The sequence below is a fragment of the Pristiophorus japonicus genome, chromosome 4 (genome assembly GCF_044704955.1).
Source record: "Pristiophorus japonicus isolate sPriJap1 chromosome 4, sPriJap1.hap1, whole genome shotgun sequence".
NCBI lineage: Eukaryota > Metazoa > Chordata > Chondrichthyes > Pristiophoridae > Pristiophorus > Pristiophorus japonicus.
The window spans coordinates 108,970,647-108,993,957 of NC_091980.1; the positions used below are offsets into that span (position 1 = coordinate 108,970,647).

The following is a 23,311-nucleotide window of genomic DNA, read 5'->3' on the forward strand; positions in this document are numbered from 1 at the left end:
TTGTTTTCTGTGAAAGTTATAAATACTTTTAGTTATCACTGAAGCAATTAAAAACAATAATAATCAAGAAATTAAAATGTTGTTTTATCAAGTAATTTATGGCTGTGCTGTGTCATTTTGATCGGTCTTTTATCAGCATAATAGAAGTGCCATATTTTACTGATTACATTCTTTCCTAATCAGCAAAAGTACACCAACATTTTGGGGTTAGTTAATTTTAAATAAATCAATATTAAACATATAAAAACTGACTTGAAATTTACAAGAAGATTGGCAATACATGATCTTAAATAACCGTATAGCTAGAGTTTCTGAATAATCTGACAGATTCTGCAAACATAATTTGCTCTTTCTCTTATATAGGAGCATGCTGCCCCCTAGCTAACCCACACAAGTGTATCGTCAGATACACAGCACTGAGCTGATAACAGGTCTGTGATCATGGGTTCAAAAATCACCTATGTTCTATATTTGAAACTTTTTATACAGGAACAGAATTTCAGCAAATTATACAACCAGATAAATCAATTATTTTAAGTTGTGCTTCATAGAAAATATTTCTAAAAATTCTCAAAAAAGTATATAGACTAAAAAATGACCATTTCATCAGGTACTGCCAGTTGATAATGAACAGTAGATTTTGTAATTTTATTTTATGCATTATACATTGAAACTAATTTATTGTCATATCATTTATATCATAACTCATTTCTTCTTATAAAATTGCTAAATCTAATACTGTTTCTATTACCTTCTCTAAAGTGCATAATTTTGTATCATTATAGGGCCCATGTAATATACATTTTTCTAGTTTGAATCATTTCAGTTAGACATAAGTAACGAAGTAGCACATATAAATCCACACAAACCTTTTTACACTCGGCCAAGAAGAGAATACCCTCTGACTATCTTAATAAGCTCAAACATAATAGAAGATAATTAGTTCTGGTATTAAGTCAGCCATCTTTCTAATTTCATCTTACCTTTTCAATTTATCTGTTTCAATTCATATTTTCTTTGATTGATTTTCTTCTTGTTTCTTTCATTTCTAATAATTTGATTTCAACTTTTAATTTAGTGGTGAATGCTGCTTACTGTCATAGTCTACTTAATATCTAAAGATGAGCTGGAGACTAGGCAGATCTTGAGCAGGCAGTATTCCCCCTGCTATTGCATGTATCCTGATGGTCAGGATTACGGCAGCATTGACGGAGGCCTAGGAAGGTCACCTGTCCACTCTTTTGGGCTGTGAATGGTTCATAGGGCAGGGTAAGAGGGAATGGCTGATTGAGGGATGAAAATAACTAAACTGGGGATAAAGGTCTATACATTCTTACATCAGACACATAAATGACAAATTGGGCATAATAATGAGAGTTCCGCTCTTTTAAGAATTCTGTGGGATCCAGTAACCAGAATATGCATGTGATTGTTAATTTTCTGGATGTTACAGTGAGCAATGTAATCAGATTGATCCAACAAGACTTATAACTGCATGTGGCAAATCATTCTGAAAATAAGTTAACTTACAATGTTCAGAAACTCACATTTCATAGGGCTGTAGCTTAATTAGGATCAGAGGAAAGATGAAGGACTGCTACAATCTGTCTCATTTTGTGGTGTACATACGTATTGTGCAGTTTGTTGAGCAGCTGTGCCACTCAGTGGCAATCCAGATAAAGTCTTAGCTGATAAGCTACATGTGCTTGTCCTCCGCATCTGCTCAGGTATGAAGGTTGACATGGTCAAATTAGTGTTCCTGAAATCACTGAACTGTTCCTGATTTTCACCAGCTGGCATCATAGATAGTTCAAAGGAATTTAAGTCTACGAATGATGGTGAAAATTTAAGAGAATTCTCATCCACTTTAGAGAGATTGTCTGTCTGTTTCTGAAACTGATCAATTTCAATTTCATTTTCTTCCTGCATTAGACAAAGAAAAAAAACAATTAACAAAACATTACCTTAGCATTAATTATTTAAAACAATTCTAAACAATTAATGAAAAAGTTAAAAATGCCTGGACCTCAACATAAACTCTTAATGGAAAGGGGGAAGGAGTCTGAGGTTGTCAATTTGGTGCATGGCAGCTTTCTGATTCAGTTTTTGAGGGAGTCTATGGGAGGTAGATCTCCCCACAGCTTGCATAGTCGACCAGACCTCAGCATACAATGTCAGATGAAGTCCAGCAGTATAAGGGCTGAGCTAAGTAACACAGATTGGGGCACTATTAAGGGAGAAAAAAGAGACTGTTTCTACATCAAATACATACTGTGCGCAAATTTTGAGGTTAGCAAATCAGTGGTTCTAGATAAGCTAAAAGTACTGAAAGCTAATAAATCCCCCGAACAGCTGAACTGAATTTAGAGAAACAGGAAAGATTTGTACGGCACTGAAAATCATGTTGATAAAGGCAATGATCGGTTGGGAGGTTCTAGCAGTCTGGAAACATGCAAACATCGTTGCTATATTCAAGGGTAATAGAGTCAGGCCAGGTAACCAGAGACTCATTAGTCCAACTTAATTAATTGGAAAATTAATGGAATCAATAATCAGAAACAAAATAGAAGAGTACTTGTATTAAAATAACCTTACAAAATATAGCCAACATGGCTTCAAAAAGGGTAGAAATTATCTGAGCAACCTCAGACTTTTTTTGGAGCAAGATATCCCTGATTAATAGGAAGTAGCCATAGGACAGTGTCTAACTAGACGAGCAAAATACTTTTATTAAAATATCACATGAAATACTCTTTTATAAACTAAAGACGGAAGGTATCAAGGGTAAGACATTAGTAACTGACTGAAGGGAAGAAAACAGAGGGTCATAATAGGAGCTTGGTGAAAATGGGCGGGGGAGGGGGGTTGTAGAGAGGGATTTCTCAGAAGTCCCTGTTGAGGCTTCTTCTTTCTGTGGCATACAAATTATATGTATTTGCAGTTTCAATGCATCATATTCAAATTTCCAATGATATAAAGCTAATGCAAATTTGGATGCAGAAGAGACAACAAAGACTTTACAAAGAGAAGCTGATTAGAGACAAATGATTGGGGTCTGACATCTGAGTTATTCTGCTACCTTTGTGTCAATGTGCCCCCAAAACTGTTTATCATTGATACAAAAGTGGCCATATAACAGTTGATCTTATCATCAGTCCACTCATCTGTTGTGTTCTGCTTTAGAGCATATCCTAACTCAAGTCTCACACAAGAGATTCTTGAACCACTTAATAGGGAAAGCACTTGAGGTATTTTCCCACTGCCTTTCTCCTGGTTTTAAAAAAAATCTTTGGAGCACCTTCACTAGTTGAGCTGCAACCAAGGCCAAAGAGCCAAACCTACCCTTTATCCCACCCATTAGATACAAGTACTGCCACTGGACGTCAACCTATTACTCATCATCAGTATACATTTTAAAATCAATTCGCATCACTGATAAATAAGTTTGGGGCTATTAATATGCTCAACATTGTGAGGGAGCTGCATTATCATCAGTTAATAATTAAAGGTGCTTCAATATTTTTATAATTTTAGTGTAGTACTTTATGTTCGTTCTCTCACAATATCAGGTTTATTAACTTCTCAAATTATTTCAGTGTTACTCATAGTTTAAATAAAATCTCTCCAAAAAAATAAACAGAAATCGATCATATAAAATAAAATGATGATAATATAACTATCAATCTTCAATAGATTTGTGTTGTAAAAGATAGACTAATATTTAAATCAGAAAAATATGAAAATCAAATTTAATTGCACCATAAATGTAAAAAGATTCCAATGATTACTTAAAATAAGAGCAGAAGAACATAAGAAATAGGAACAGGAGTAGGCCATATGGCCCCTCGAGCCTGCTCCGCCATTCAATAAGATCATGGCTGATCTGATCATGGACTCAGCTCCACTTCCTCACCCGCTCCCCATAACTCCTTATCCCCTTATCGTTTAAGAAACTGTCTATTTCTGTCTTAAATTTATTCAATGTCCCAGCTTCCACAGCTCTCTGAGGCAGTGAATTCCACAGATTTACAACCCTCTGAGAGAAGAAATTTCTCCTCATCTCTGTTTTAAATGGGCGGCACCTTATTCTAAGATCATGCCCTCTAGTTCTAGTCTCCCCCATCAGTGGAAACATCCTCTCTGCATCCACCTTGTCAAGCCTCCTCATAATCTTATACATTTCGATAAGATCACCTCTCATTCTTCTGAAGAGGCCCAACCTTCTCAACCTTTCCTCATAAGTCAACCCGCTCATCCCCGGAATCAACCTAGTGAACCTTCTCTGAACTGTCTCCAAAGCAAGTATATCCATTCATAAATATGGAAACCAAAACTGCACGCAGTATTCCAGGTGTGGCCTCACCAATACCTTATATAGCTGTAGCAAGATTTCCCTGCTTTTATATTCCATCCCTTTGCAATAAAGGCCAAGATACCATTGGCCTTTCTGATCACTTGCTGTACCTGCACACTATCCTTTTGTGCTTCATGCACAAGTACCCCCAGGTCCCGCTGTACTGAGGCACTTTGCAATCTTTCTCCATTTAAATAATAACTTGCTCTTTGATTTTTCTCTGCCAAAGTGCATGACCTCACATTTCCAACATTATACTTCATCTGCCAAAGCAAGTATATCCTTAAGTAATATGTGTATTCTTATCCATATTTGCTTAATCTTTGCAATGTACAGCAGCAAAAAGACTAGTGTTTTCAGAAATCGTAAATGTAAGAATTACCTCTCCAACAGAGTCTGTTTTCTTTTTGCCTTTCCACCAAGTTTCTACCATAGCAGCAATAAAAGCCAAAATAACACCCAAAGCAAGAAAACCAAATGCTCCAGCAAAGTTTTGTAGATCCATAGGGCCTCCCTTTCCATGCGTTTTAACATGACTTTGCAAATCACATTTCCCAGCTTTAGGCCACCACTTCTGCTTTAGTCCATCCAGTTCACCACTTTGCTCAAGTTCTAGAAGCCTGTATAAAAATACAGAAGCTATGTTATTTGAGGACAATTGTTTGTAAGACTCATTCAACCTTTAACATAAAAAAACATCCCAAGGCACTTCACAGAAGCACCATCAGAAAAGAATTGACGCCAAGTGATAGAAGCTGATATTAGCTAAAAGCTTTGTCAAAGAGGTTATTTTTAAGAATGATTTTAGAGAGGCAAAGGAGTTCATGGAGGGGATTCCAGATTTTAGAGCCTAGACAGCTAAAGGCACAGCCCTCAATGCTGAGGCAAAGGGAGTTTGGGATGCACAAGTGGCAACAGTTCTCAGAGGGTCATAAGGAGGTTACAGAGATGGAGAGGGGTAAGGCCATGAAGGGATTTGAACACAGGATGGGAATTTTAAATTTGAGGCTTGGGGATTGGGAGCCAATATAGGTCAGCGAACACAGGAATTATGGGTGAGCAAGACTTGTTGCGGATTAGGACACAGACAGCAAAGTTTTGGATGAGCTGAGGTTAATCGAGGCTGGAAGATGGGAGGCCATCCAGGAGAGGATTGTACAAGTCAAGTTAGAATGTGACAAAGTCATGGATGAGGATTTCAGAAGATGGGCCGAGGAAAGGGTGGCAGTGGACAACTTTAGAGGTGGAAGTAGGCAGTCTTTGTGATGGAGAGGATAAGGTGTTGGATATTCTGAATGGGCTCAAATTGAATGCTGATTTGACTGAAACCTAAGGCAGTCACTGGGTAAGGAGCTGTAATTGGTGGTGAGGAAACGGAGTTTGTGGGGGGGCGGGGTGAAGGCAATGGTTTTGCTCATCCCAATGTTTAATTGGAGGAAATTGCGGCTGACAATAGAGGTGCAGTGGAGGGGTCAAAAGAGATAGTGGAAAAGTAGATCTGGGTGTCATCAGCATTTTCTTGTTTTATTTGTCTTAAATGTCTGATCTTATTGTATTTTGCAGTGTCTCTTTTTTACTGATGGTGTTTGAAGGTTTCATGTTTAATTTTAATTCACTAGTGCATCAATCATGAAACAACCCACTAATTAGTTTAATGAAAGTGTATTAAAAATAATCTATCAATGTTATTTTCTTAGTTACAAAAGATTTCTTTACAGGCTTCAGAGTCCAGTTTATTTTTGGTCATCAGGATTATTTTCAGCAAAATATGAGAGTCGATCTTTCTGCTGTTTTAATAACTCAGAATGTTTCTTTGCAGTGAAATATGCATTGTGGGAAAAAAATCTAAGGAGTGCCTTTTATCAAAATTTGGAAAAGTGGTACACAAATTTAAAATGTACAACATTTCTGAATATTTTATTTAGGATTTTAATGCAGATAGGATCACATGTAAAGCAGATCCAAATCTGTGCAATCACTTCCATGGTCTGAGATAGGAGGTCTATCAGTTTTTCATAGGTGGGACAATACACTAATCAATCTAGCCGACAATACTGTCACAAAATCATCATAGGGCAATGGCAGGCAATTCTTTGAAAACATAAACTGACAGTTATGGTGGTACCCATACATATGGCTGACCAGTATAATACAGTCAGTGGGTTGGGATAGAATTATGGGACTCACTGTCGGTGACCTTTATTTGGGGAAGTTGGAGTGGGCCTGACTGACTGACTTGCTTTAATGGGAACTCCCATTTAGTAGTAACTCATCAGGGATATGTTTACTGTTTAAAATACATTTCTATTTACATTTCATAAGCCTTGTGTTATTAAAAACAGATTATTAATGCATGCCATGCAAACAAGCAATTACTCCACATTTTACTTGAAAAAACAAACACCCTATTTATACTGCACTGCCAATCAGATGTCAGATTGAAACCAAAACTACACAGATTTATCTCTGATAGACAGTGAGGTCTAGACTGGTAATTAGTCCTGGCTTCAAGTAAATTCAACTCTGGCAGAGGTTTCATCCCAAGATCAATTCAGAGGCCGAGTATTCTGAATGGCTGGTGAATTTGCAACCGTATTAATTTCAATCTGTTGACTGCATTCCTTGTTCCAACCACCATATCCATTTCATGTTACTCATTGTTCAAATAGTAGAGAAATACATTTCCCAAATAGTGTTTGCCTGTGTAAGTTCAAAACAGAAATGATGACACTGCAATAGATACACTGCAGTATAAATGGAGAAATCTCACTTAATTTATCTGTGCAGGTTTGATTAGAGGACCATGAATAATACATTGAGCCTGAATATATAATCTGGTCATGGATTAGATGATGTTGATTTTTTTTGCTGGTGTTACAAACACAAATATTAAGTATACATAATGAATTAATAAGAACTATTTAATTAAACAAGAACTATTTAATTTAACAAACATTATTTCATCTATTGAACATATATTTAGAACATAAGAACATAAGAAATAGGAACAGGAGTAGGCCATACGGCCTCTCGAGCCTGCTCCGCCATTCAATAAGATCATGGCTGATCTGATCATGGACTCAGCTCCACTTCCCCACCTGCTCCCCATAAACCCTTTATCATTTAAGAAACTGTCTATTTCTGTCTTAAATTTATTCAATATCCTGGTTTCCACAGCTCTCTGAGGCAGCAAATTCCACTGATTTGCTTGAATATTTTACTTGAATAACAATTACATGTATTAAAAATGTATTTTACTTTCATTTATTTTCATTGTGAGCATGTCGAAGGCCATATATTGAGGTAGGGACAGTATGTATTGGCTGACCTGTCTGAGTGGGTAACAGAGGTTACAGCCTCCTTGCGCTGCTGAATCGTGAAATACAGTTCGGGGTATTGATGTGATTTTTTTTGTAACTCATTTGTTTGTAATAATATTTATTTTTCTGACTAAGTATCTCCCCATCAGTTGTATAACCACCAGATATTATCCTGTATACTCAATTTTATTACAAAGGTGGAGGTACATGAAAAACACTACCACATAAAATCTGCTGTTTAACTGAATGTGTCTAGGATAAGTAGCATCAATACTGCAAGCTGTATAACAAAAAACTCAAAGGATTTAAAAATATATAAATAATTTATATAAATAGTGCAGTCTACAGCTGCCTTGAGTGTTTTTTTGATCTTGTTTAAAGAATATATTCTGGTAATTTTACTCAGCTTTCATATGTTTGTCAGGAGGGTCAATACTTAAAAAGCTGCATTCACGAACTCCCGAGCTCATTTCTGCAAGTTAGTATTAAATCAATTTCAAATCTTATAGTTCCATTCCTTCAGATACTAAATCAGACTTATCAGGATCGTGGGTGTATTTTACTTTTGGCAAGAATCTGGAATAGTATAGTAGGAGGGTGGTGAGAGTAACTGAAATACAAAAATAGATGAGTTCTATCAAAGTTCACACAACCAAAATGTTTTTCCTTACATTGTTTATCTTTGTTTGTCCTTGTGCTGATGGACCTGCTGTATACTTCCAGCATTTTCTCTTTTTATTTCAGTTTCGCCATTGTCATGAAAAGGTAAAGGAACAATATCATCATCATAGGCAGTCCCTCGGGATCGAGGAAGACTTGCTTCCACTCTTAGCATGAGTTCTTAAGTGGCTGTACAGTCCAATACGAGAACCACAGTCTCTCTCACAGGTGGGACAGACAGTGGTTGAGGGGAAGGGTGGGCAGGGAGCCTGGTTTGCCGCACACTCCTTCCGCTGCCTGCGCTTGATTTCTGCATGTTTTCGGCGACGATACTCGAGGAGCTCAGCGCTCTCCCGGATGCACTTCCTCCACTTAGGGAGCTCTTTGGCCAGAGATTCCCAGGTTTCAGTGGGGATGTCGCATTTTATCAGGGAGGCTTTGAGGGTGTCCTTGTAAGATTTCTTCTGCCTACCTTTGGCTCATTTGCCGTGGACGAGTTCCGAGTTGAGCGCTTGCTTTGGGAGTCTCGTGTCTGGCATGCGAACTATGTGGCCTGCCCAGCGGAGCTGATCGAGTGTGGTCAGTGCTTCAATGCTGGGGATGTTGGCCTGGATGAGGACGCTAATGTTGGTGCATCTATCCTCCCAGGGGATTTGCAGGATCTTGCAGAGACATCGCTGGTGGTATTTCTCCAGTGATTTGAGGTGTCTACTGTTCATGGTCCACGTCTCTGAGTGATACAGGAGGGCAGATATTACTACAGCCCTGTAGTCCATGAGATTGTTAACAGTTTTGAGGGCCTGGTCTTCAAACACTTTTTTCCTCAGGTGGCCGAAGGCTGTACTGACGCACTGCAGGCGGTGTTGGATCACGTCGTCAATGCCTGCTCTTGTTGATAGGAGGCTCCCGAGATAAGGGCAGTGGTCCACATTGTCCAGGGCCGCGCCGTGGATCTTGATGTCTGGGGGGCAGTGCTGTGTGACGAGGACAGACTGATGGAGGACCTTTGTCTTACTGATATTTAGCGTAAGCCCCAAGCTTTCATAAGCCTCGGTAAATACGTTGACTATGTCCTGGAGTTCAGCCTCTGTGTGTGCACAGAAGCAGGCATCGTCCGTGTACTGTAGCTCGACGACAGAAGTTGGAGTGGTCTTGGTCCTGGAGACGGCGAAGGTTGAACAGCTTCCCACTGGTTCTGTAGTTTAGTTCGACTCCAGCGGGGAGCTCGTCAACTGTAAGGTGGAGTATGGCAGTGAGGAAGATTGAGAAGAGGGTTGGGGCGATGACGCAGCCCTGCTTGACCCCGGTCCGGACATGGATTGGGTCTGTGATGGATCCGTTGGTAAGGATCACGGCCTGCATCTCGTCATGGAGCAGGCAGAGGATGGTGACGTACTTTTGGGGACATCTGAAACGGAGGAGGACGCTCCATAGACCCTCACTGTTGACAGTGTCAAAGGCCTTTGTAAGGTCGAAGAAGGTCATGTATAAGGGCTAGCGCTGTTCCCTGCATTTTTCCTGCAGCTGTCGCGCTGCAAAAATCATGTCCGTTGTGCCCCGGAGGGGACAAAATCCGCACTGTGACTCCGGGAGGAGCTCCTCGGCCATGGGGAGAAGATGGTTGAGGAAGACTCTAGTGACGACTTTCCCAGTGGCTGATAGCAGGGAGATTCCTCTGTAGTGCCGCTGTCGGACTTGTCCCCTTTTTTAAAGATGGTCACGATCACTGCATCTCTAAGATCTCCCAGCATGCTCTCCTCCTTCCAGATGAGAGAGATGAGGTTGTGTATTCTCGCCAGCAGTGCCTCTCCGCCATACTTCAGTGCCTCAGCAGCAATTCCATCCGCTCCTGTAGCCTTGTTGGTTTTTTAGCTGTCTTATGGCTTTTTCTACCTCGTGCAGTGTTGGGGTCTCACTGAGGTGGTGGCGGGTAGCATGCTGCGGAATGGAGTCGGGAACACTCGAGTCAAAGGCAGAATCTCGATTGAGGAGATCAATAACTAATCTAGTGATTGAGTAGTAGGGCTGTCTGTGATTGATCTCAGCAACATAATAAATGGTTGGACTCACTGACTACCTTCCGCAGTACAGCATCGGCTTCAGTCATTGTCATGAAAAGTTAAAGGAACAATACTTAATCTAGTGATTGAGAAGCAGAGCTGTCTGTGATTGATCTCAGCAACATAATAAATGGTTGGACTAACTGACTACCTTCTGCAGTACAGTGAGTGAGTTGTGGGAGTAGCAGTGGATTCAGGAGTGGGGTGAGAAAATAATGAAACAAAACCTGTAAATGCTAGAAAGGGGCGGGGTGGGGGGCTGGGTCAAACAGTTGAAAGTTCGGGCTCAGACCCTTCTTCAGAATTGAGCAGTAAGAGATTAACAAGTTAATGGAAAAAAGGGCCGAGGCTGAAATTGAGAGGAAGTATCAGTGGAATGATCCCCAATTTTCCATGTTTTCCATCTGTCCCATTATCTTGCCTTTTCCTTAGGATTCCCACTGCCTCCAGTATTCACACATTCTTTGTATCTTTAATTTATTTTATGTTTCTTTCTATTACTTGACTGAATGATTTGTTACATTATTTAACAATTATTCCATTGATACTTCCTCTCTGTTTTTTCCTTTCCTTCCCCCTTTTTCTCGTTTTACTTATATGCTTGTTTATCTCTTATTTTTAGTTCTGAGAAAGAGTCCAAGGTCAAAATATGGACTATCTATTCCCTCCATCAGTATTGACTGGCCCGCTGTGTGCTTCCTGCTCTTTCTGATTTTGTTTCCGACTTCCAGGCCACGATTTCACCTACCTCGGCAGGTCCATGGTGGCCGGGATCGGTGGCAGGTCCCGACCTCGCTGCTGGTTCCAGCCCATTGTCCAAAATGATTTTCCTCTTATTGGGTTCGTTCAGCTTGTCCAGTGCATTTCCTGGCCAATTGAAGGAAGCAGGCCTGATGATGTCATTTGATGATGTATCATCAGCCAGTTTCTTTAAAGGGACCAAGGCCATATTTAATTTGATGGTTGTGCTGTCAGTGTTCTACAGCATTGCGGTGCTGCAAATGTTGTCAAGCACTGCATAGAGGGGCACAGTTGCACCCTGGCTCTCCCATGATTCCCTTCATATGCTTATGGAGGGAGTCACAGCACGCAAGGAAGTTCTCTTCCATTCCAAGGGACGGAAGAGACATCCCTAGGCGACCAACGCAGCCTGGTTGCACATTGCACAGGAGAGCACAGGCAGGGATGTCGTCAGGAGGGCCTGACTGCAGTGGCGCAAACCTTTCAATTAACTCAGTAGATCACAAAACGTTACTGCAAAGCCAAACTCAACCTCATTCTGCTGTGCCATGCATCACATCCCCATCACTCTGCCATCCCTTCCCTACTTCTGCACATCCTTACTCACACCAACTTACTTTGCACCTCCGCTCATCCCTCTCTACATTATCACTTCCCCAACTCAGTCGCCACCCCTCACACTCATCTCATCCTAGTGCAATTATACCAACTAACAACACACAAGGGTAGGCACTGGGGTGTTTTTGCAATTTTCATGTAGAGTTTCTGCTAATGTGTTGTCAAACGTCGAAATCTATATTTTGTACACAGGGGGCACAGTGTCAAGTGAAGTAAGTGTGCCCATGGTGATGCCATCCCTGACCTCCCAGGCAGCAATGTGGTCAAGTGCTGATGCCCTGTGTCCTGTGCAGCATCAGGTAATTGTGGGGAAGGTTGGTGTTGTTGCTGATGCTGGTGTGTTTAGTGATGTTGGTTTTGGAGCTGATTGTGGTGTGATTTTGAAGATCAAGGTGAGATTTTTTCAAGGACACCAATGCTGCTGGAATAGATGTCAGGTGAGGTTGAGATGACAGAAACGATTTGTCAATGGTGCGAGAGGTTGCTCCAAGGAGGTTACAGTGATTAAAGTTCACTGCAAACACTTCCAAACTGCATACAGCTCAAAAGTTTTATTCAAATCCTGAAGGCTTCAGCTTCTGACATTGGAAAGTGAACAGCTGTGAAACGGTAGCTTTTATACCACTTCTGCAACTGTCAACTAGCCAACGCAATGGAGAATCACTGAGAACCCAACACACTCACCTGGCGCGAAACCGGAGGGATGGCAAACTCATTGAAAACTTGGTAAAATGCATCGCCACTGGTCAAAATCCTGGAACTCCCTCCCCAATAGCACTGTGGGAGTATCTTCACCACACAGACTGCAGCAATTCAAGATGGTGGCTCACCACCATCTTCTTAAGGGTAAATAGGGATGGGCAATAAATGCTGGCCTTGTCAGCAACTCCCACATTCCATGAATGAATTTTTTTTAAATGGTAAGTGCCTGGGTAAAATCTTTTTAAATACCTTTAAATTATCTCTTAAGCATCTTAATTGATTGGCCCACCACTTGGTATCAGGTCTGCGATCTGCACACAGACCCGACAGTTGAGAAACTGACAAGGAGGCGGGTACAGAGCGAGCTTGCATTCTGCTGCCAATCAGGGCCAATTTGACAACGGGCCCGCCTCCAAACCCACACTCGCAGGGCTGGGAAGATTCTGGCATGTGGGTGATCTCTGCAGTATAGGGAACTGACAAACTTATTTGCTCTGCTTTGATTTCTATCACTGGAATCTCCTGCTCTGTAGCGACCAAATTTAAAATGAAAATGGCAGCCTGTATGTCTGGTAGATTTTCAACATAAATAAAGCAAATAAAGTTTGTCTTTTTTGGATTGAAATGATGCTTTTAATTGCCTTGTAATTATTGTTGTTATATTTTGTGATAGGATCAAGCCTACTATTTTCCCTGGTTTGTCAACAGGGAAGAGGGGGAAGGGACAATGTAAGAACTGTTTACGATTAGCCAGGACTCTGACACTGTGACTGTCAAGAAGCAAGCTGAAAAGCCTGGTGACAACTGTATTTTTTTCTTCCTCCTTACAGCAGATTCAGCAGAATTGGGAATTAAATTCATATGTCTACCAACATAGCATAAGGTACTCGTACTCTAATGTGTCACCTTTATTTATGATGCAAATGCAGTTTCATTAATATCATGCTGCAGATTTCACACTTCTGAATAATTTAAATTCAGTTTAAATGTGCATCTTGGGATACATTTATTGTGCAGTTCTGCATGTTCAAAATTTAAAATTTAAATGAAATTATAAAACAATAAACTTTTAACTTATTTAATTTGGCGTATTGATATTTGACAGTACTTTACATTAAACCATTGTTACAGTATTATCAATTATAGGCACGATGGTAAAGATCTATTATGAGTGCATAATGGTCGTAATTAGCACTCAGTACCTAGCATGATGTAATTTGCTGCCAATTGCACTTCCAAAATACTAGCACCTTCTTCTCTGATGGTATGGTGTAAAGTATGGTACTGCCTTTCCTGCAGAGGGCAGACTATACTGCTTGCTCGAACAGCATTCTTCCACTCATATCACTAAACCTAAGTACACATCTTATGATGGTGTGCATTATGTATGTATTATATACAAATTAAAATGATTTATCATTAATCCAGCCCATCTATACTGTCACCTTCATAGCTAACTGCATGTTTCTAGTACGTGTAGTATATATGCTGCAGGAACCAAATTTCACAATAGTAATATACATAGTTGTATTTTATCCATTGCTGTATCTTAACAAAATGTTAAGTGCTGGCAGAAATATTATTATCTGTTCAACATGGTAAATGCCAGTGGAAACACATTTATTTTGGCTTTTTTCTTTGTTATAGTATGCATTTCAAATTTAAGTTTCTGGACCTGAATTTTCCCTTTTGGATCCTGCAGTTAAATCAGGGTGTAAATACTGATATTAAGTCAAATGCAGGCCTGGTGGAATTGACCTAATTCTAAAACTGTTAAAACAGATAGAGATGAGGACGATTATAACTAACCTGTGCAGTATGGTGAACCCAATAGAGGGGGTTATTGCGACTTAGCTTGCTGAGTAAAGGGCTTGACTAACCATGACTTCCCTCTGTAGGACAGCCAATGAGTTGTGGGAATGACAGACATTGAACTACAATGAATGAACAAAAACAACAACTTATATTTATAAAGCGCCTTTAATGTAGTAAAACGTCCCAAGGCGCTTCACAGGAGTATTATGAGACAAAAGATTTGACACGGAGCCATGTAAGGAGAAAGTAGAGCAGGTGACCAAAAGCTTATTCAAAGAGGTAGGTTTTAAGGAGCGTCTAAAAGGAGGATAGAGACGTAGAAAGGTTTAGGCAGGGAATTCCAGAGCTTGGGGTCTAGGCAACAGAAGGCACGGTCACCAATGGTTGAGCGATTATAATTAGGGATGCTCAAGAGGGCAGAATTAGAGGGACGCAGACATCTCGGGGGGGTTGTGGGGCTGAAGGAGATTACTGAGATAGGAAGCGGCGAGACCATGGAGGGATTTGTAAACAAAGATGAGAATTTTGCAATCAAAGCATTGCTTAACCAGGAGCTAATGTAGGTCAGCGAGCACAGGGGTGATGGGTGAACGGGACTTGGTGCGAGTTAGGACATGGGCAGCAGAGTTTTGGATCACCTCAAGTTTACACAGGGTAGAACATGGGAGACCAACCAGGAGTGCATTGGAATAGTCAAGTCTAGAGGTAGCAAAGGCATGGATGAGGGTTTCAGCAGCGGATGAGCTGAGGTAAGGGCGGAGATGGACAATGTTACGGAGGTGGGAATAGGCGGTCTTAGTTATACTGCAGATATGTGGTCGAAAACTCATTTCAGGGTCAAATATGACACCAAGGTTGCGAACAATGTGGTTCAGCCTCAGACAGAAGTTGGGGAGAGGAATGGAGTCATTGGCTATCGAACGGAGTTTGTGATGGAGATCGAAAACAATGGCTTCGGTCTTCCCAATATTCAATTGGAGAAAATTTCTGCTCATCCAGAACTGGATGTCGGACAAGCAGTCTGACAATTTGGAGACAGTGGAGAGGTTAAGAGAAGTGCCAGTGAGAGAGAGCTGGATGTCGTCAGCGAACATGTGGAAATTGACACTATGTTTTTGAATGCTGTCGCCAAGGGGCAACATGTAGTTGCGAAATAGAAGGGGGCCAAGGATAGAACCTTGGGGGACACCAGAGATAACGATGCGGGGACAGGAAGTGAAGCTGTTGCAGGTGATTCTTTGGCTATGATTAAATAGAAAAAATGGACACAGGCGAGTGCAGTCCCACCCAGCTGGACGATGGTGGAGAAGCATTGAAGAAGGAAGGAGTGATTAACCGTGTCAAAGGCTGCAGACAAGTCAAGAAGGACGAGGCGGGATAGTTTGCCTTTGTCACTTTGTGACTTTGATGAGAGCCATTTCAGTACTGTGGCATTGCGTGGAAACTGGATTGGAGGAATTCAAACATGGAGTTGCAGGAAAGATGGGCACGGATTTAGGAGGCGACACAACACGTTCAAGGACTTTTGAGAGAAAAGGAAGGTTGGAGATGGCACAGTAGTTTGCAAGGATGGACGGATCGAAGGTTGATTTTTTTTGAGGAGAGGGGTCATAACGGCAGATTTAAGGGAGAGGGTGACAGTACCTGAAGAGAGAGAACCGTTAACAATGTCAGCTAACATAGGAGCTAGAAAAGGAAATTGGGCAGTCAGCAGTTTGGTGGGAATAGGATCAAGGGAGCAGGAAGTGCGTCTTCATGGACAAGATGAGTTCGGAGAGGTCATGAGGGGAGATCGGAGAGAAACTGGAGAAAAATGTGAAGTCAGAGCTAGGCAGGGGGATCCTTAGGGAAGTTTGGCCCGGTGAGCTAGGGGAAGGAAGGGAAGAGGCATGGGGTGGCTGAACGATAGTCTCGATCTTAGATTAAAGAAGTCCATGAGCTCCTCGCACTTATTGTCAGAGGTGAGGGTGGAGACTGGGGAGAAGGGTTTAAGAAGACAGTTAGCAGTGGAGAATAGAGGCCATGGTTTATCTTTGCACTCCAGAATGATTCTGGAATAGTGAGAAATTCTGGCAGACGTGAGCAGGTCCCGATAATGCTTTATGTGGTCTAGCCAGACCTGGTGATGAATGGTTAAACCAGTTGTTCGCCATATCCGTTCAAGTCTGCATCCCATGGACTTAAGGGAGTGAATATCAGGCTATACCAGGGCGAACGGCCAGGGTGAGAGAGAGGAATTGTTTTAAAAGGTACTAGGGCATCAAAGCTGGCGATGAGGGTGTGATTGAACAGATTGGTAACTGCAGAAATGTCATGGTGAATAGAGGGCCAAAGATCAGACAGTTGGGAGGTCATAAGTGCAGTTGTAAGAGAGTCGGGAGAGAGTTTTTTCCAGGGGCGAATACAGAAGGAAGTAGGGTTGTGGGGGTGGGGGGAGGGGGGGGGGAACGGAGGAAAGGGGATATAGGTAGAGCGCGATACGAGGAAGTGATAAGAGGAAATGGAAAGTTTGACTATAAAACGACCTCTTTATTGAGGAGGAAAAAAATAAACAGTACAGAATGTTGGAAGAGTACTTTCATACAATCAGTGGCCCCATTGTTTTATTCCCATGGAAAAGATGATTTGGAGCCAACACTTCAGTAAATGACATATGTTGGTCTTATAAGAAAAACAAACAAATTTCTCTAACTGGACAAGTGAGTTACAGTCAATGAAATAGGATTCCCAGTTTTGAATTTTCATGGGTGTTCGCCTGATTTCCTGCCATAACGTCAGTGAGAAAATCACGAGCTAAAGAGCCGGCCTCGGAGCGCCATAACGGAGGCCTGAGGGAAAATAAAACCTGAAAAAAACCCACCCAAAACATTGCCAATACACCACAACAAAAATAGCAAAAAAAACAATAAAAAAAAACAATCACACTTACCTCAGGTTGACGTTACTTACCTCACGGCAGCCGCTACAGCTTGGAACGCCCGCTTTCATGGGCGGTTCCACCAGGGCCTGACACGGAGCACGAAAATTGAGCCGGTGTCGCAACCAGGAGTGTTGCACATCGACTCGCCTCTCCCGGGCGGTCCTGCTCCGCCTCCCGTTGATACCAGTACCGGATATTCCGGCACGGCGCTGGAAGCTGGAAGCTGGCACAACTGCTTTCCTCTGCCATTGCCGCCCCTCTGGGGCGACAGAAGACAGAATTGCCAGCCCATTGACTTTTATTTCCACCGACATTTTTGAAAACTGCTTTTGTTTCTAACAATCAAAATAGGTAGAATAGGAATTAACATAGAAGCATAGAAAATAGGAGCAGTAGTAGGCCATTCGGCCCTTCGAGTCTGCACCGCCATTCAATATGATCATGACTGATCCTCTATCTCAACACCATATTCCCACTTTTTCCCCATACCTCTTGATGCCTTTTGTGTCTAGAAATCTATCTATCTCCATCTTAACTATATTCAGTGACTTGGCCTCCACTGCCTTCTGTGGTAGAGAATTCCACAGGTTCACCACCCTCTGAGTGAAAACATTTCTCCTCATCTCGGTCCTAAATTTCCTATCCCGTGTCCTGAGACTGTGATCCCTGGTTCTAGACTTCGCAGTCAGGGGAAACATCCTCCCCGCATCCAGTCTGTCCAACCCAGTCAGAATTTTATACGTTTCAAAGAGATCCCCTCTCATTCTTCTAAACTCTAGTGAATACAGGCCTAGTCGACCCAATCTCTCCTCATATGACAGTCCTGCCATCCCAGGAATCAGCCTGGTGAACCTTCGCTGTACTCCCTCTATGGCAAGCATATCCCTTCTTAGTTAAGGAGACCAAAACTGCACACAATACTCCAGTTGCGGTCTCACCAAGACATTGAAGACACACAGAATAAAATTCCATCTATATTTCTACAATTAAATCTTTTGTGTGAAAATGTCTATAAGAATGTAACACCATATAATTATAAAGCACCTCCAACATTGTGGATTCGTCCATGATATCCACTCGATGCATTCATTTTGTAGCACCCAACAATACCACCACTATTTGAAGTAGCAGGCAGACTGGTTGTTAAGAAAATGAATGGGCCGAAATTGCCCACCGCAACTAGCCCGTTTCTCGCGTTGTTACCGTCGTGATGGATGCAGTGGCCCCTTGAGCGAAATTCCGCTCTTTGGCTTTTTCTTATCGGCGGACTGGAAGTCGGTCATAATAGGAGCGGATATATGGCAGTGAGCACACTAGAGGGGCAGAAGTTGGGGGAGGGGGGTGAAGTGGCCGCCGTTGTCAGTCATGATGACATCATCACGGTGCCGCGTCACCACGACTCTCCACTTCACTTAAAAGGGTGAGCCTGAGGGGGTGCCAGGCTGCCCGTTAGCGGCCCGGCCGAACCCGGGGGCATAATTGTCAGCCCAATATGGCAGTTGGCTGATAAAATAAAAATGGTGACAGCGGCAGTGCGCCTTCCCCTTTAATGGGAGCTGCACCACCATTTTAGAAGGACACAGCCTCAGTTTGAAAAAAGCAGCTTTTGGCACTGCCCGGTAGCAAGAAGATTTTCTCGGTGGAAATTTGCCATTGGGCGGGCCGGGGGGGGCACGGACATCGGTGGTGCGCACTCTTATGATGCACTTAGGATGGATTGGCAGCTGTGGAGCGGTAGGGGGGAATCGGGTCACCGCCGTGCTACTACAGCAGCGGAAGTTTAAAAAGGCGGCCGTTACACGAAAATTCGATGGCCATTGCACTCCGCAACGTGGCCACCAATTTCTGACAATAACAGGCCTGAGGGGCAGTTTTGGCCCCAAGGAGTGCTGGCTGGTGAGACACTGATAAATCCCTTAATAGAGGCAGAACAAAGCTCCAGCATAGCTTATGTGGCCACCAGAATTCTGGTGAAACATTCATTTGGCATATTCAAGCAGATTCTGATGTTTGGACAAATTGGGGTGGGAGGACGAGATATCCAAAAGTTATCTGTGCCTTCTGCAGATTGCATCATTTTGAAGTCCAGAAAGAACCAAAAGGGTCAGCTTGAAGCCTTGATGAGGAAAGGGAATAGGAAGAGAAGTGCTGCATTATGAGGAAGAAAAAATCATGAGGTTGGTGCGCACTAGAAAGACAGAAACATCAAACATTGTTCGACAGACTTTTATTTAATTCTGTAAATATGCTCTTGCATGAATGGTCTTATGGCCATTGTAATATCATCATCATCATAGGCAGTCCCTCAGAATCAAGGAAGACTTGCTTCAGTCTTAACATGAGTTCTTAGGTGGCTGTACAGTCCAATATGAGAACCACAGTCTCTGTGACAGGTGGGACAAATAGTTGTTGAGGGAAGGGGTGAGTGGGTGGGACTGGTTTACCGCACGCTCTTTCCGCTGCCTGTGCTTGATTTTTGCATGCTCTCGGCGATGAGACTTGAGGTGCTCAACGCCCTCCCGGATGTACTTCCTCCATTTAGGGTGGTCTTTGGCCAGGGACTCCCAGGTGTCAATGGGGATGGTGCACTTTATCAGGGAGGCTTTGAAAGTGTCCTTGTAATGTTTCCACTGCCCACCTTTGGCTCGTTTGCCATGAAGGAATTCCGAGTAGTGTGCTTGCTTTGGGAGTCTTGTGTCTGGCATGCGAACTATGTGGCCTGCCCAGCAGAGCTGATCAAGTGTGGTCAGTGCTTCAATGTTGGGGATGTTGGCCTGGTCGAGGGTACTAATGTTGGTGCGTCTGTCCTCCCAAGGGATTTGTAGGATCTTGTGGAGACATCGTTGGTGGTATTTCTCCAGCGACTACATTGTAATATAGTGACCCAACAAACAACATACTCTGCTAAATCAACACTGCCCCAACTACCATTTCTGCTTATAACCCACTATCTTCTATATTAAATTGTCCCTTCTGAAAGTAAATCGCTACACATTCCAAAGGTGCAACCACATTAATTTAATAGTAATGCTTCATGTATGAATTATTTGCTCACCATTGTTACTGTTTGCTTACGAGTGCTTGCCACTAGTGAAAGTATGTATTGTTTGGCATCTGCTCCATAATCTCGTGTTTCTTCTAAGTATTACCTCAGCAGGGGGAGTAAACGTGTGATGGCAGCTACTGCTCTTCAATGTGTGCATAATGTTATGCTTGTGGCACTACATCCCTTTCTGAAGGTCATGAGATGACCATGCAATTATTGGTAGCATTTTGGCTCTTACATGGGCTGGCTGCTCCCAAATGCTACTTCTTCAGTGGCAGTGAGCTGTGTTAGGTAGATTTGGCATCAACATGCTTAAGTCACACATCTTCCGGCACGCCACAACTGCCAGATGCCCCTTTCTGGGTGACCAGTGATCATGCCCCCTGGCTACTGCTTAGGAGTAGGAAGCTTCCCACCGAGGTTAATGTGAGTTGGTCTCCTTGCTTCTCCAAGCCAGAAATGAGAACTTCCTGTAAATTCAAGTCCTAGGTGATATAAGCTACAAGATCAGCAGTCTGAACAGAAGCAATGCCTTAGTTTGGATCTCACATCTTATGGACTCCCCTGCAAATAGTTACAGATGCCACTCACTCACAAGGTGGAATGCAGACTTCCAATTTCATCTCGCATTATTAAACAGATGTTGAAGCAGCACTTCTGTTGCATGTCCAACTTTCGCTGGGTGAGGCTGTTATGGCAGGTGGTCGCAAACATCCACAGCCTCCTAGAAGAAGATCGCTACTTGCTGGACCTGGCGGCCACAAGTTACCAGTGGCTGTGAAAGTCACCATCACCCTCAATCTTTTTGCTTCTGGTTCCTTCCTTGGCGCTATCAAAGACATATCTATGGCCTCGCTGTCCGCTGCACATAAATGCGTAAAGTAGTTGATGGATGGACTGTTTGCCAGTGCTGAGTGTTATGTAAACCTCCCCTGTATGACAATAGCCTTTCTGGCTGCTTTCACACAGGTACGGGGGGCCATCGACTGCACACACGTTGCAATCCGAGCACCATCACAGCAACCAGGAGTTTTTATAAACCGCAAGGGTTATTATTCCATCAATGCATAACTGATGTGCAACCACAAAAGGAGGTTCATGCAGGTGTGTGCCAGATTCCCTGGGAGCCTTCATGATGCTTTCATACTGTGGAAGTCCAATGTATCAGTCCTTTTCATTTCAGAAAGCATACTTAAGGACTGGCTCATAGGAGACAAGGGATACTGCCTTTAAATTTGGTTCAGGATACCTATAAGGAACCCCACCAATGAGGCACAGGAATGCTACAACGAGATCCACCACCCAATGGATCCCGTCACGTATTAACATTCTTCATGAAACAAGAGAATGGGCAAGTTGACATTCAGGGCGCAATAATGTGCAAGATGAGGAAGTGGTGCTAAGCAATAAATTGTATGTGCTGTTGTAGGAAAAGACAACTTAACCACATAACATTTTGTCAAACATCTATCTGCATACCCTTGGTGAATTACAATAGCTTTCTCTTATGTTTCCTACTGCAATGCATGCCTATGCATCCCGTGTGGCTTTAGCAAAGGTAGACTGAGGCTGCTCAGTTCCCTGCCCTGACTGCTAAGATGTTTTTGGCCTGTGCCCTCTCGGTGTCAAAGCCCATGAGGTCTCCACCAAAGACCACTCCACTTGCACCTGTGCAGGGACAAGCTTGGTGACCAGGAGATGAGGCAGCATGTCGGGTACTGGCTGTGGGGGGCGGGGAGGGGGGGGTAGTGGGCAATAGATGAAAAGTGGAAGAGCTTTGAGTAAAGTTCCCATTTCACCATCACCTCTCTCCTGGGCCAGTTGTAAGAATTCAGCGAAAACACACATTTGGATTTAAGTTTGCACTTTGCTTGGGCATTTTTCTGTTACTGCAGAAGAGCAGACAGCTGAAGTGGGACACGTCCAAACATACCCCACAGGAATACACATCAGCTGGGCGGGGATGGGTCAATGGCTGAAAGCAGGAACATCATGGTTGATGGGCGCCTTTTGTCATGTAATGGGAACCCAGCAGTGAGACATTAAGTAAAGTGGCCGGTGTTCAGGCCGTCGAAAGACAAAGGAAACGATGTGGTCACCCAGACTTTTCAGAGCCAGATCCACAGGAAGAGGCCCAGTAACAAAGAGACAGGCTGGAGATGTGTCTTGCTTTTCAGTTATACAGCCTCAGGGGAAGAACAGTTGAACTTTTGGGCGAGAAGAGGCATTTTGCAGATATAAAAGATGGCAGTTTGCAGCCATCTCTTTCTCTCTCCCCTCTTCTATGCCTGTTTGCTTCATTCAACGCAGAAGGACTGAGCACTCTGTCTCGGACGGAGAGAAAAAACATAATCTTCGAGCAAAGAGAGCCTCGCTATTTCAACTAGGAAGCTGACCTTGAGACTGGACTTGAATACCACAGATTGATACAGACCCAGAAGATACGCCTCATCGGGAGAAGCAGTGAGTAAGCCAGAGGGGTGATTGGTGAGCATTTATCCCAGCCCATGCATCTTTAAGACCACCGCACAGTGTGAAAGGGTGTCTTGTGTCCTAACCAAGCCTTAGGGGTTTAATGGGGAGGTTTTCTCCAAGGATCATAGGCATACGCACACTCTGTTGGACAAAATCGGTGGTGCAATTTTGAATCTGAGCAGGGGTGTTTTAGACCTGGGTACTTCATGTTAGGGGCCTGCTTAGACAGGCCAGACTGTGTGTTGTAATGTGTTTGTTTGTTTTACACCACCAGGGTGTGTTTTATTGGGTTCAGGTGTGTGCTTTAACTTGAATAAAAGCATTGTGATGGTTGACACCGAAAGATCTGTCTATGATTGTATATTACTGTTCAACGGCTATAATTCCGATGTCTAGAACTGTTGTAAGAGGGGTGATTCAAAACCACTAGGGGAAAAACCACTTACACAGTGTCAAATCACTCCTACCACTCTGCTGCTGACCAGCTTGGTGAAGATCAGTGTTTCATTGTAAGGCCACTGATAAGATATCTGTCATATTCTTTAAGGCGTCAGAAATCTTGATATCCAAAGTCTGCACGGTCGTGATCTTGGTCTGCAT

General features: G+C 42.8%; 1 protein-coding gene across 1 annotated transcript in view; it reads right to left on the reverse strand.

Moving 5' to 3' along the window:
• Positions 1–1,575: 1,575 nt before the first annotated feature.
• The window catches only part of LOC139262477 (glutamate receptor ionotropic, delta-2-like), a 644,533-nt gene continuing 622,797 nt past the window's right edge, over positions 1,576–23,311 (reverse strand). The window contains exons 15-16 of the mRNA XM_070877660.1: positions 4,737–4,974; positions 1,576–1,923 (exon numbers count right to left, since the gene is read on the reverse strand). Coding sequence (XP_070733761.1) covers positions 1,576–1,923; positions 4,737–4,974 — 586 coding nt within the window. The remainder of the gene's footprint in view (positions 1,924–4,736; positions 4,975–23,311) is intronic.